The 13,220-nt window shown below is 40.7% G+C and overlaps 1 protein-coding gene across 1 annotated transcript in view; it reads left to right on the top strand.

Annotated features, from left to right (window-relative positions):
• Positions 1 to 13,220, top strand: part of LOC114655726 (sphingosine-1-phosphate transporter SPNS2-like) — a 72,352-nt gene that overhangs the window by 40,045 nt on the left and 19,087 nt on the right. The window contains exons 3-5 of the mRNA XM_028806924.2: positions 2,623 to 2,759; positions 9,558 to 9,709; positions 12,728 to 12,794. Coding sequence (XP_028662757.1) covers positions 2,623 to 2,759; positions 9,558 to 9,709; positions 12,728 to 12,794 — 356 coding nt within the window. The remainder of the gene's footprint in view (positions 1 to 2,622; positions 2,760 to 9,557; positions 9,710 to 12,727; positions 12,795 to 13,220) is intronic.

Here is a 13,220-nt window from a genome sequence, read left to right on the forward strand (position 1 = left end):
GGTTTATCAGACACACGATGACCATTTCTCAATTTCAGACTAAACTTGACAGCTCCATGTTAGCTAGTTATCTTTCTCAAATTTATGATAGTATAGCATACGGTTGTCAGGCCTGTTGTCATTAATACGCTTAGGCTGGTAGGTCTATGCTCTTTTACTTTCACTGGCTCAGATGATATCAGGTTCTAATTCAGGTTGAGATATACAGTAAATGGTTCTGGTTGCCTGTTCTGTGTTGCTTCCTTCAGGTTACTTCTCCTCATTTCTGCAACAATTTCCCTGAGATGGTACTGTAACTGGAATTTCTCTCTTTTTCATATGACTGTGTCTATTCTGTACTGGAAGCTGGCCAGTTGTCAGTTTGGGCAGGAAAAACACTCCCTTGTCTGACCCCAGGGGACAGAGACATAGAAAAAATCCTGCAATGCTAAACCTTTCAGCAAAAAAAGGACAAAACAAGCGGTGCGTCAAATTCTGAACTACCTGGTTATTAATATCTCTTGACAGTGACGCACTTAGCCACGTAAGTAGTGCGCTGCCCACATAATGGACCCTTGGACACCTGGTGTTATTTGCCTCACTAGTTTATTCCTAAGGTTTCCAAGGCTACATAATTATACTCAAGCTTTTCTTCTCATACTGTATATTTCCCATATGAGTATTGTTATATTTGTGTTGGGTGCAATTGGTGAAGATTTTCATAAACACTGCCATGAGATGATAATATATAGCAGACATGATATCCTTACATGACACATCTGAAGCACATGATGAACAGACACTCAAATAAAAGCATTAATTATGGAATAATGAAGCTAAGCTAAGCTAAGCTAAGCCAAATGGTTTGGGACAATAACCTCCCAACAAAGAGATCTAATACCTTATAGTTGCTGAGACGATATGCCACAGTGAGTCATACTGCAGGTTGTACCAAGAGTTCCATCCATCCATCCATTATCCAACCCACTATATCCTAACTACAGGGTCACGGGGGTCTGCTGGAGCCAATCCCAGCCAACACGGGGCGCAAGGCAGGAAACGAACCCCAGGCAGGGTGCCAGCCCAACGCAGGGCACACACACACACACACCAAACACATAGTAGGGACAATTACCTAACCTGCATGTCTTTGGACTGTGGGAGGAAACCCACGCAGACACGGGGAAAACATGCAAATGTCACGCAGGGAGGACCCGGGAAGCGAACCCGGGTCTTCTAACTGCGAGGCAGCAGCGCTATCCACTGCACTACCGTGCCACCCTGTACCAAGATTTACACCTCACAATTTTGTATGATTAACTTATTTGTGTAAAATGTCTTCTACACAATCCTCTTTTTTTGGCATAATTTCCAAAATTAGTGGAAGCACATTTAGAACTTAAGCAAGGAAGCGCTTCTTTACTCAAAGAGTTGTGCAAATCTGGAACAAGCTATTAAGATATGTAGTTGAAGAATAAACTTTGACAACCTTTAAGAAGTATCTGGATGAGATATTGGGACAGTTTAGCTATTAGTTAAACAAACAAACTTGATGGACTGAATAGTCTCCTCTCGTTTGTGAAATTGTTTATGTCCAAAATCCATTTAGAAATTACACACTGTACTGAACATACTCTGCCTCAAGTATTTCCATTCTAAGTATCCACCAGTACAATGGTTTTTTATACAAGAATGTCCCTGAAATCTGCATCCTGTTCTGGCAGATGCCAACCCTTGGAAGAATACCAGTCTATTGGAGGGTGTACATGACCATAAAGCAAGCTTGCCATCACTATATCAGCAATCCCTGGCTATGGCCTAAACCTGGAGTTGAGAGGCACCTATATTCACCATTACTGTGCTACCTTAGCTACTGAAATAATCATTTAACTTAAATATTAGTTTTTGTATTCAATCAGTAAGATTAAATTGGACTGTAAAGGGATGAAGAGTCTTGTAGAAGGTAGTACTATAAATTCCTTAAGAATTTTTATGGAATAACTACTAAAAAAGTTTTTAAGTATGTTTCTTGTAAACAAAATTTGTTTATAATTGTATTTTCAGATTATATGAACTAAGCACAGCAAGTGTCATTGTGGTCTCACAGCACTTTGTACTCAAAACTGATTCTTGGTTCCTAGGATACCTATTGTTTAGAGATTCCATGTTCATATCAATGTTAGTCTGAGTGGAAACACTAAATTAGTGAGCGAGCAAGTGTGCCCTGCTATTGACTAGCATCAACCCATGATTTGTTACTGCCCTTCACTAATTAGACTCCCCTGTACAAGGAACAAAAAGTAGGTTCATATCATGAGTAAATAGATGGATGAATGTAGTGTTTATATTTGCTGTTGATACTATGCATGGCTAACACTCGTACTATATGAATGGGGGATAGGAGGGGTCCTCTCAGTCTTTTACTACCCCTTATGTCTATGTGCTATGTTCAAATTCTGCAGTGGATGACAGGTTGAGAACCTGTCATTATTATACAATATTACATTCTGTAAATTATTCTTTATTACTGGATAGTAGGCTGTGGTTTTTTAGTCATTTGAAAACAGGCAGCTACCAATATTATTATCACTACCCCTGTTTACCACTGCTTATTTGTTCTCCTTGTTCTGCTCTTCCTTTCAGTCTTTATCTGCAGTTTCATGGTGGCAGCTCCCATCTTTGGCTACCTTGGTGACCGCTTTAACAGGAAGATCATCCTGAGTTGTGGAATTTTCTTTTGGGCCACTGTCACTTTATCCAGCTCCTTCATCACAAAAGAGGTAAGATGAGACAGCACAGAATTCTGAAATGCTGGCTTCTATTCCACATTGTGGAGATGACCAAGTAGGGCAGATATCTTATTACCTATTAAAATTTTTGTTAAATGTATACTGCCAAACCACAAGCACGAGACTACTGCAGAAGCACATAAAAATACTGGTGTGTACATCAGGGTTCTGAAGGCAAAGTTTTGCCCACCATACTGAAGAAAACAATAAAGCTGGCACCTGCAGGTCTCTTGAGGATTATCTCAGATTTCCAGACATGGCTGTTTACAGCTGGCAGAATATCTCTGGGGAAACATTAATCTGGAAATGTGCAAGCTGATTTTAGAAGGCAGGGAGCTGATGTGGACAATGAGCCACAGTAAGATGGACAGGTAGTTGGGCATGCAGCAAAAGACAACTGGACACTACATTGCTCTTACTCCATACAAGGGGACCAATAGAAAGTAGAAATCTGAACAGACAGAAGTACATGCAGCAATAAGAAATTAGAGGACCTGAAGTAGAGGCAGACTGACCAGCAGTGAAAGGTATTAGGGCAAGATGACCAATAGGACACAGTAAGTTTAGATGGTAGAAGCAATGAATAATTTAAAAGGATGGTCAATAGGAAACAGAAGTTTGGAGTATCAGAAGGACATGCAGCAACAGGCAATAGAATACTGCTGTCAATTGAGGCAAACATTCAGTAATGAAAACTGGCAAAAGGCTGGCCAATTGGACATGGTAGTTAGGCCAAGAGAGGGACATACCATAATAAAGAATGGGGTAAACCTGGGGAACTAGACATGGCATTCTAGAAAATAAGAAGGGCATGAAGCGGTGCATAATGTGTGAGGGCTGGTCAATGGGACACAACTTTGTAAAGTGTCAGGAGTAAATAAAAAAATATGCAACAGGTGAAAGGTGGCCAGTAGGACACTGTAATCAGACAGGTAAGAGGAACCTCCAAGCATGAGCAACAGGGCAAGGTGATTAATAGGACACAGTGATCTTGACTGACAGAACAACATGCATCAACAGTTAATGGGATACTGCAATGTGGATAGATGGACATATAGTTATGGGTAAAGCTGCATTGGTGAGTAGAAAGCCATGCAGTAAAGAGGAATGTAGCAAGGCCAGCCAATGGGCACCGCATTTTGGACAGACAGAACACCATACAATGGAAGTTAATGAAACAAATCTAACTTTTAGCACTCTGCAGTCCAAACAGTCTGGAGGGTATGCAGTAATGGGCAGACAGGCTCAGCTGACCAAAGTGGTATAGTATTCTGAGTCATCCAGCAATAGGTAATGCGACAAGCCTAGCCAAATGGATACGGCTGTTTGGACCAGCAGAAAGACATACAGAGGGATGAGGTTACCCGTCGGGTAGACGGTAAGTATGGAGAGCCTTTGTAAGACCCTCAGGATTACTCAATTGAGTTCAAAGACATTTCAATCAGGTCCTGTCCATTTCTAATCGCAGTCCAGATAGTGACCTTTACTCGCATGACCTGCAAATATCCCAGATGCTGAGATGTCCATTTAAGACTCCAATTGACAAATTCAGTTCTCAGTGTCTCCATGGTACATTTTAGTTCTGTAAAGTAGTGGAATGGCTCAATAGAAACAAATCTCTTCCAGTTATTTCTGAGCCATATGGTCAAACCTCCTTGAGGCCAGTAATGAGGTCATCATTTGCAGCAGGTAATAGGTTGTCAAGATGCATGCAGGCGCTGCTGACACGTGCTGCCCGTTGAACACATATGCATGTGCACGCGCGCACACACACACATACACTTACACACATTTTTTGATGACTTTAATTTTTTCCGCAAATCTGCTTACCTTTTAACTTTAAACAGCTCTCTGCTTGTCAGATACAGCACAGAATAGTATTAAGCTGCAGAGTTCGACATAGCATGAAGCTTGCAGAGAATGAGGGGGTGGGGGATTATTCAGTTTGCCACCCAGCGGCTCATGTTGTCACTTTCTGATCTTTCATTGCTCTTTTTCCTGCCATCACACATGTGGAGAGACAGCACCACATGCCCTTTGTCCTCATGTCTGCCTGGCAGCCATTTCATACAGTGTCAGGAGGCTAACATTCCAAACATCATTCCACGAGACCCTCACTCTCTCCAGACCTAGTACACTTCGACCACCCAGCTGCTACAAGCAAAAGCACTTGGTGAAAGTGGAGAGAAAACAAGCTGAATCTTCAGACATATACTATAACTATTCTGCTCATCTTTCTTGTGGCTCATACTGCATATAATGTGACCAATCATTCTCCAAATTTAAGTAAAATGCTTGAAGCTCCTAGACTTCTTGCAATGAATTTCCTTCCTTCCATCCAAAATCCCAAAGATGTGCAGGTTATCTTAGGTTAATTAGTGATTTTAAACTGGCTCATTGGAATGGGAGAGTTCTGAGATAAACTTCTGTTTTATGCAACCAGAGTTTACACCCATTTAGAGTGATGTGCTCATTGCTGCATGCCTGTTTTTTTGTTTTTTTTTGCATATTCCTATTCCACTCTTCATATTTTGCATGGCCTGGACTATGCCAGGTGCAGCGTAATTTGTTTCATATGCTGACTTTTTCAGATTAACAAAAAAAGGACAACAGCTCTACATTACCAAAAAAAAAAACCAAGATATAACAGTGCAATAATCTAGGAAGACAGGGTGGTGCAGAGGGTAGCAACTAATTGCTATCTGTGTGGAGTCTGCATATCCTCTGCATGTCTATTAGAACTCTCCCCCAGGGACTCCGATTTTCCTCCAACATCTCAAAGAACTAAATTGTAGAATGTTTTGTTTATGCAATAATCTATTCATCAATTTTGTGAACCTACTTATTTACATTATAGGATCACATACAATGGAGGCATAGACAGAACCAGTTCATCAGAGGACATCTTCATTCAAACTCCTATGCTTGGCCATGCTGTCGGTTAACTTGGCACACACATGTTTAAAATGTGGAAGGAAACTAAAGTACAGTACCTAGAGAAAACTCACATGAACACAAAGAGACCATGCAAACTTCAAAAAATCTGTGACCAGACCAATAACTGGATCCAGGTCCCTGGATCTGTGAGGAAATAGCACTAACCAATGTACCACAATAATAATTATTTATTAACAGAAAAAATAAACAATACAAAAAGAACATGATCCCTCTTGTTGGCAGTAGGCATTTCTCTACCTCCCACTATCCCTCATGTGTGACAGACGCTGTTGTTTTATTTATTCATGTTTATTCTGCATTGTTTAGCTAGTAATATACAAATTCCTATTTTTCCATTCATTCATAAGTGTCTGAACCTGCTTAGTACACTTAAAGAGTAATAGAACCCACTATTTAAATTCTTGGTTGTGTCAAAAATCCTAGTCGCAAATTCCATCAGTTATTTGTCCATGCCTTTTCTGAACATGTTTACTGTATTTCAAAACAGGCATGTGGGGACAGGCCAAAGACCACATCAGGACCAAGCAAGGAACCAACCCTGAAAGGGACACCATTCACATCATAGGTGCAAAGGTGCTGGAGTCAACATATGTCCACAGCAAAGCAAGTACATGACAGCATGCAGACTCCACACTTAGAGATGCCATGCTGTTACAAGCCTAGTCAGCAAGGCTAAAAAACTGTGCCACATCAACGCTTACTCTTATTTGGGCAGATAGATCCTTTTCTGTTAATACTTCTCTTGGCATCTCAGCCCAAATAAAATGCATTTCGGTCTCCTTCTCTAACAGCTCAAAGTGACCACAGACCCTGGTTGTGGCAGACACTTTTGATGGCCAAGCTGTATTTTGTAGGCATTTTCTTTTCTCGTTTGGTTAGGCACATTCCATTTTTATTGTAGCCTGATTTATTTCATTTTTTAATTTTAATTATCATGTGTTCTATGTAGTTGGTTCTCCTTTGTTGTTTCGGTGTTTCTGTCAGTTTCTTCTGAGATTCTGTCCTAGTGCGCGAAATAAAGGAATCTAGGACAGAATAAACTGCGGAGGAGGACAGGTTCTCGTTTGTGTGTTTGCTTTTCCTTAAAAGAACTTATCTTCAGCGTGGCCCATTGATAAAAATAATATTTCTATAAAAAATCTCATTTAAATGGGAAGCGAGCGGGATTATTCTAAAGTTAAACTTCCATCTGCCGTCGAATCCCTTGGGAGAAGGCGAGTGGCCCTGAAAACGGTGCGTTACGCGGAAAGCAAGTGATGTGGGCGGCTGAGGCCGATTAGCCTGTTGGTGAGTGGGTTGCTCTAAGGCGGAGACGCGGTCTAGTTTGTGGGGACGACCGCGAGAAGAGCTGCTGAGAGGGAGAAGAGTGAGCAGCGGGGGGAGTCCTCGCAGTCCCGTTGGGATTATATAACACTCTGAGTAATAACTTCCTAGAAATGAGCCGCTCTAAGAATGGCCACCCATCCTCCCTCCAGCAAGCTCGCTGATGCCGCTCTATTTTCTATTTATAGTCGGCCTGTCTTATAGAATGTGCTCCCAAGCTTTACGCTGAGCTCCCCGAGGAGGTTCGGCAGACGCACTAGAGTTCATACGGTGCTGTCAGTTCCAATCGGTGGCACGGCGCTTTCTGAACTGACGTACCCAGATGAAACGAGCGGCATACAGAGCTCTTTTCTTCAAGACAAGCGGCATCTGTGACTGAAGTAGCGCACAGTAGTTCTGAAGGGGCACAGATCACGAGTGGATACGCACATATAAGTCAGACCTAAACGCAAATGTACATGTATTCATTCTGTCTCACATGTATACGCGTACATCTTTTACATAAGCGCGTGTGGACCTAATGCATTTCGCAGTTAGAAAAGCACACCTGCGCACAAATCAGATCACATGAACATAGTTGTCATAATCATATTTTCACACGTATGCGTGCACATATACTTAAACAAAATTGTGTGTGTGTGCAAACATTAACATGTACAGTATATGAAAGCTATTACATACAAATATATCTATACCATAGGCACACATGAAATACCTGTAACTGCTTGCAAATCAAGGCAAAATAGTGGCATGGTGATTAGTATTAGTAGTAGTTGTGTGTACAGAGGCTGGTGAAAATTTTTATTTGCATGTCCATCTAACATGCAACATGCTGGAACTCCCAAATGATAAATAAGAATTTACAAAAATAAAGGGCTTCATTGTAAGTAACAGAAAACACAAATCAGATTACCTGATGAGCTGGCCCCTGGCCCCATGTAATTTCATAGATTCAGTTTCTTGGGTACAAGTCCTATGTCTGGACATTGTCCATGAGGAGTCTGAAAGTTCTACTTTTGACTTTTCTTCTGAATACTCCCAACTTTCCTCTCACATTTGCAAAGATAAGTAGGCTAGGTTATCTAGTGATTCCAAATTATTTGGGTTTGGACATGTCCACGATTTGGCCCTGCAATGAAATGTCAATCTTTTTCCCAGTATTGTCAGGATTGGCTTCAACTCCCAGTGACCCTGAACTTGATTAAACAGATCTGAGAACATTATGTAATGTTATGCATGCATCTATCTCATAGGCATACTGCACACAGACATCTTTTACACATCTCAAATGTATACCAACACCAGTTTATATTCATTTACGTAGAACGCATAGATGTGCAGGTATCTTACAGGGCTACCCAAATACAAGCAGCATATATCTCATTTGGATACACACACAAGTATCCAGAAACATTAATGTTCACATATCCAACCTAACACCTGAGCAGGCATGTATCTGACAATATTACTCCGATACATACAGTACATCTGACATAAATATGCAAACAAATGTGTAACTAATGATCACACCTCTTACATTCATACCAACAATCATAAGCACATCTCACATCTATTCTCTTGCTCATGTGTGCATACATTACATTTCACATGAATATGCAAACTTACAAATGTGGGGCCAATTAATACATATGGAAAGGTATAAACATATCTTATATGCATATAAACACACGTCACATGCATGGAAAAACAAAGGTGTATAGGCATGTCAGAAATGCAAGTGCTATACAAAACATAAATGTTCAGACATCTTACGTATTTAGATGTGCTAGTATGCTCATGTGTCTACACGGACCAGATTGTGCAGGTACCTCCTACGCATACCACACAAGAGATGCTGACATCTCAGACCGTTTGTGAAAAACAGGTGATCCATCACAAGTGTTCGGACTTCTCCCATGCACTTATAAGCATGTAAGTGTACACATCTCAAACTGCTGTGCCTCACAAGTCAAACATACTTATCACACCAACTACACACATGCACAGACACACATCCCTGAACCCCCAGTGACATGATGGTATCTGCCATGAAGCGGCTGGCTGTGAGCTGTAGAGGAAGGGGGAGAGGCTCCCTGGAGATATAGCCATGTGTTACGTGGGGCAGTAATGTTTTTAGTCATCTTTCCAGTTCATCGATCTGTAAATAATGGGGACATTTTATTGAGAAAAATAAAATGACTGGAGTGGGGAAAAAATTACTCTTGGTGACCACTCAGCATACATAAATAAAAAAAGGGTTACTAGAGGCTGTTGGGAATTTTTAAAATGACAAGACAAGAAATAGCTCATGTGGGCTCATTTCTTTTAACAGAGTGGCTGTTTAACTGGAAAATTGGCTTTCTCTCCAGTCTGTAGAGGTCTGGAGCTGAGTCTCCATATGAAGTGGTTAATGTTGTGTTTTGAAGATGGGGTGGGGGGGAATCAAACTGCTAAAACTTACTGTTTTAAAATCACACAGAAAGTAACTATTTTTTTCTTTCTCTGCAGTACTATTGGGCATTTGTTCTGTCAAGAGGCCTGGTTGGTATTGGGGAGTCCAGCTACTCATCTATTGCTCCCACAATCATTGGAGACCTATTCACCAACAATACCAGGACAATGATGCTGTCCATCTTTTACTTTGCCATACCACTGGGCAGGTGAGTACTGTAGCATGTTGCTTTATTACTCCTTTTCTGACTCTGTGACCTGTTCTGCCTCACCTGATGTTCTCTGACCTTTTATAGTTTTGTCTCCTACTCTTTCTTAGGTCACATCTGCTGCTTGGACTCTTATCCACCCACCCCATCTCTCTGTTTTATTACTTAATTTCTTCTATACTAACCGGATTTGTTTCCATCTTTCTTTAGCCTTATTTATTTCTTCCCTCACTTCTCCTTTGGCACCCCACCTTTACCCCCATCTTATTCATTCCTAGGCCACTATGCCTAAACCCTTATCTCCTCTTTTCAGCCTTCTATCTGCTGATCTATGGATGGATTAGTGTTCATTTTCCTGCTTCCCAATTTAGGACTTGTTTACTTAAAAGAAAAAGTCCAGAACAATAAGGAGGGGTCAATCAGGCCTGCACAGGAACCCCCCTGCACACTCCCACCATCACAACTGCACTTCTGTTTGTTGTTGTAGGGTTAGTATGACCTGTAACCAGGAAGTGATCTCAGACAGAGACAATCTGCTCAGGAAATGCGGCACAATTGTGCACTGGGTGTCTGGAGACTGACCAGTTGGGGTCAATCACCTAGCAATGTAATGGGGTGTGGTGTTCGGGGGGAGTTTTGTTGTTTCTGCAGGACATTTACTGCCCCATGTTTAAAGATGTACCTTAATTTCCTTGTTTTCAACTGGATGCTTCTCTTTGCTACAGAGATTTTGTAATGATTTTGTAAACAGGCTGCTGCCACCTGCCCTATGACTTTCACATGCAGATAGAAAATAATATAAATGGAAGTGCATTGACAGGGGTGTCATTTTGACTGTGTTCATTTTTTGACAGTCTTCCTCACATTCAGACTGTAATTTTGTTTTAAGAGTTGGACTTTTGAGTTATCCTTTACAAACCTAACCTAACTAATAAAATAAAAAACATTGCTAGTCTGTCTACAACTCTGTGTTGATTCTTTGAACAGTCTCAGATTTGATGCAAGTCTCCTTAGTACTGTAGAGAATATTAGTCCAGCTCCATATGACAGAAAGTGTAGATGGTAACCCTAGAATAAATTTGAATTAATGAGTCCTCAAAGACATAACAGTAAGCTTTTCAACCAACATCAGTCCACACTGAGAAAAGCCAGTCACTTCCAGCCTGCTAGTCACACTTTCCTAGTAATTTTAAAATGAAATTTACAATGGGAGTACTGTTTCGTTCCAGAAAGGCATGATGGCTGTTTGGTTAAAAGATTAGCACTGCTGTCTCATGATTCCAGGAGATAGGGTTCACCACCCAGGGTAGACACTATTTGTTTCACAATCTCTATGTGTCAGTGTGTTTCCTCTTACCTGTCAAATGGTTACTCTAAACTATCATTGCAAGCTGATGCTTCATACTGGGTTTAGACCCAGTTCTACCAGGTAGGCCCCAGTTTCTACAGCTTTAAATGTGTATTAAATGGGTTTAAAAACAGATGGATTAATCATTCCAGTATACTGTGTTTCATGCACCTATTTTATTTTCTGAAACCATTTAATCCAGTATAGGGTAATTAGGAGCTGGGGCTTAATGGGCACTGGAACAATACATGATCATATATATCCATACACACACACTCACACCAGGGACAATTACCATCCTTAATACAGATTCTTTGGACTGCTGGGGAAAAGCCACATCAACATGCAAATTCTACATGAAAGGCACCCCATTTGGGGATCATGCTGGTAATGTGTGAATTTCCCCTTGGGATTAATAAAGTATCTATCTAATGCCATCATGTGGTTGTCTTTCACTCCATTCAGTTTTATTTTACTCACACCCATCTGTTCATTCAATCATCATCCTTTCTGAACTTATTTTATCCAGTATAAGGTCAGACAGAGAAGAACATTACCCTAGCAACATCAGGGCTGAGGCCCACAGTACATTCAATTATACATACATTGAGCCAATATAGAGGTGCCAGTCATACCTGGAAAAAAATGGAGTCCCAGGGAGAAAACTACACATACTTGAAGAGGACAGCTATATATCCAACTGTTGTGAGATGGCAATGCTCTCTGCTGTGCCTAGCCCATTACCAGCTCTGTTCAACTCTATTAGGTTTAACTTTTCTTCAGTGGGCTCCTTCAGTATAGTTGGTCTATCCAACTCTACCAGTGCATTATTTTACTGCAGGACTCATTTTATTCCCCTGGGTTTTTCTGCTAGGTAGGGTTTTCTTGAGTGCCACATGCCCATTTAACTCCAAAGGGCCCTGTTTCAAGTCCAACATAATTGTTCTCTGTTTACAGAAGTGTATCCTATTTCACTCCACAAAGATTTATTTGACACCAGTGTGTCATATGTTACCCTCATGAGTACTGCCTCAGTCCAACACTTATACTACTGCAAATGCCGTTTCATTCTGATTTGACTTCAGTGGATCCAGTATTGAACACTAGTCTCTGTTTCCCTTATCTCGCAACAATCAAAGTAATTTCTTGGTCCCAGGTTGGCTACTTAGTGCTTGCACTAAGTATTTAGTTGTCACTTAATTACTCTATTAACTTGTTGCAGTGGGCACTCCCCTGGGAGTAGTCAGACTTTGTGTGGGCAGTGCCAATAGAATAGTCAAAATGTCTATCCACATAACCTTCTAATTCATGGATAGGAAATGCTTTGCAGTGTTGGTTGAAGGGAAAATGTGTCAGCACTAAAAAAAACATGTGGGTTATCACAAAGTGTCACTATCAACCAATGGGTCCTTCAAATAAGTCCATCTGGGGCATTATAGCTAAGTAAAACCGTGGATGGACTTGAAGTCACAAAACCATTGGCTTAAATGCAACAGTTACTTGCCTGTGTAAATAACACTGACTAATTTATATTACATGTATTGTTTTTTCAAGTATATGGCTTTGTTAACCATTAAATGAAAGACTGGAGTATTTTAAAATTTTCTTAACTAATATATTTCTTTTTACTTTTCTCTGTTTGTTTTTATGTTTCTTTGTATGATGTCCAGCGGTCTTGGCTATATCCTGGGTTCAAGTGCTAAACAGGCAGCTGGAGACTGGCATTGGGCTCTAAGGGTGAGTTTTACATATTAGTGGAGTATTTACATTACATTGGATGGGGTGGTGTAGGGGCTTAAGTTGCATTATGCACAAAATGAGCAGGTGCCTGAGCAATATATTACATCATCTTGAACTTCCAGCACTCCTCACAAATACTATCAATTGTTATCTTGGAGGATTCTGTCAGAAATTAAGGTATTTTTCAAAGGTCTGTCAATTCCAAATGAAAGACATAACCTCACCAGATCAAAATCAGAGCGAGCAAGGCATGTGAGTAGAAAAAATATTATAGGACCCTTCTGGCATTGGTTTCCCTTTTCTTTCCTTATTTTGTTTAGTCCATCTCTGTTTTTTCATGGTATCCTCAGGGGCTGATGACACACACAGTGTCTGTAAACTCTTCACTAGCCAGCAAACGCGCTAATTGTGTAATTAGACTAG

The sequence above is a fragment of the Erpetoichthys calabaricus genome, chromosome 8, assembly GCF_900747795.2.
Source record: "Erpetoichthys calabaricus chromosome 8, fErpCal1.3, whole genome shotgun sequence".
NCBI lineage: Eukaryota > Metazoa > Chordata > Cladistia > Polypteriformes > Polypteridae > Erpetoichthys > Erpetoichthys calabaricus.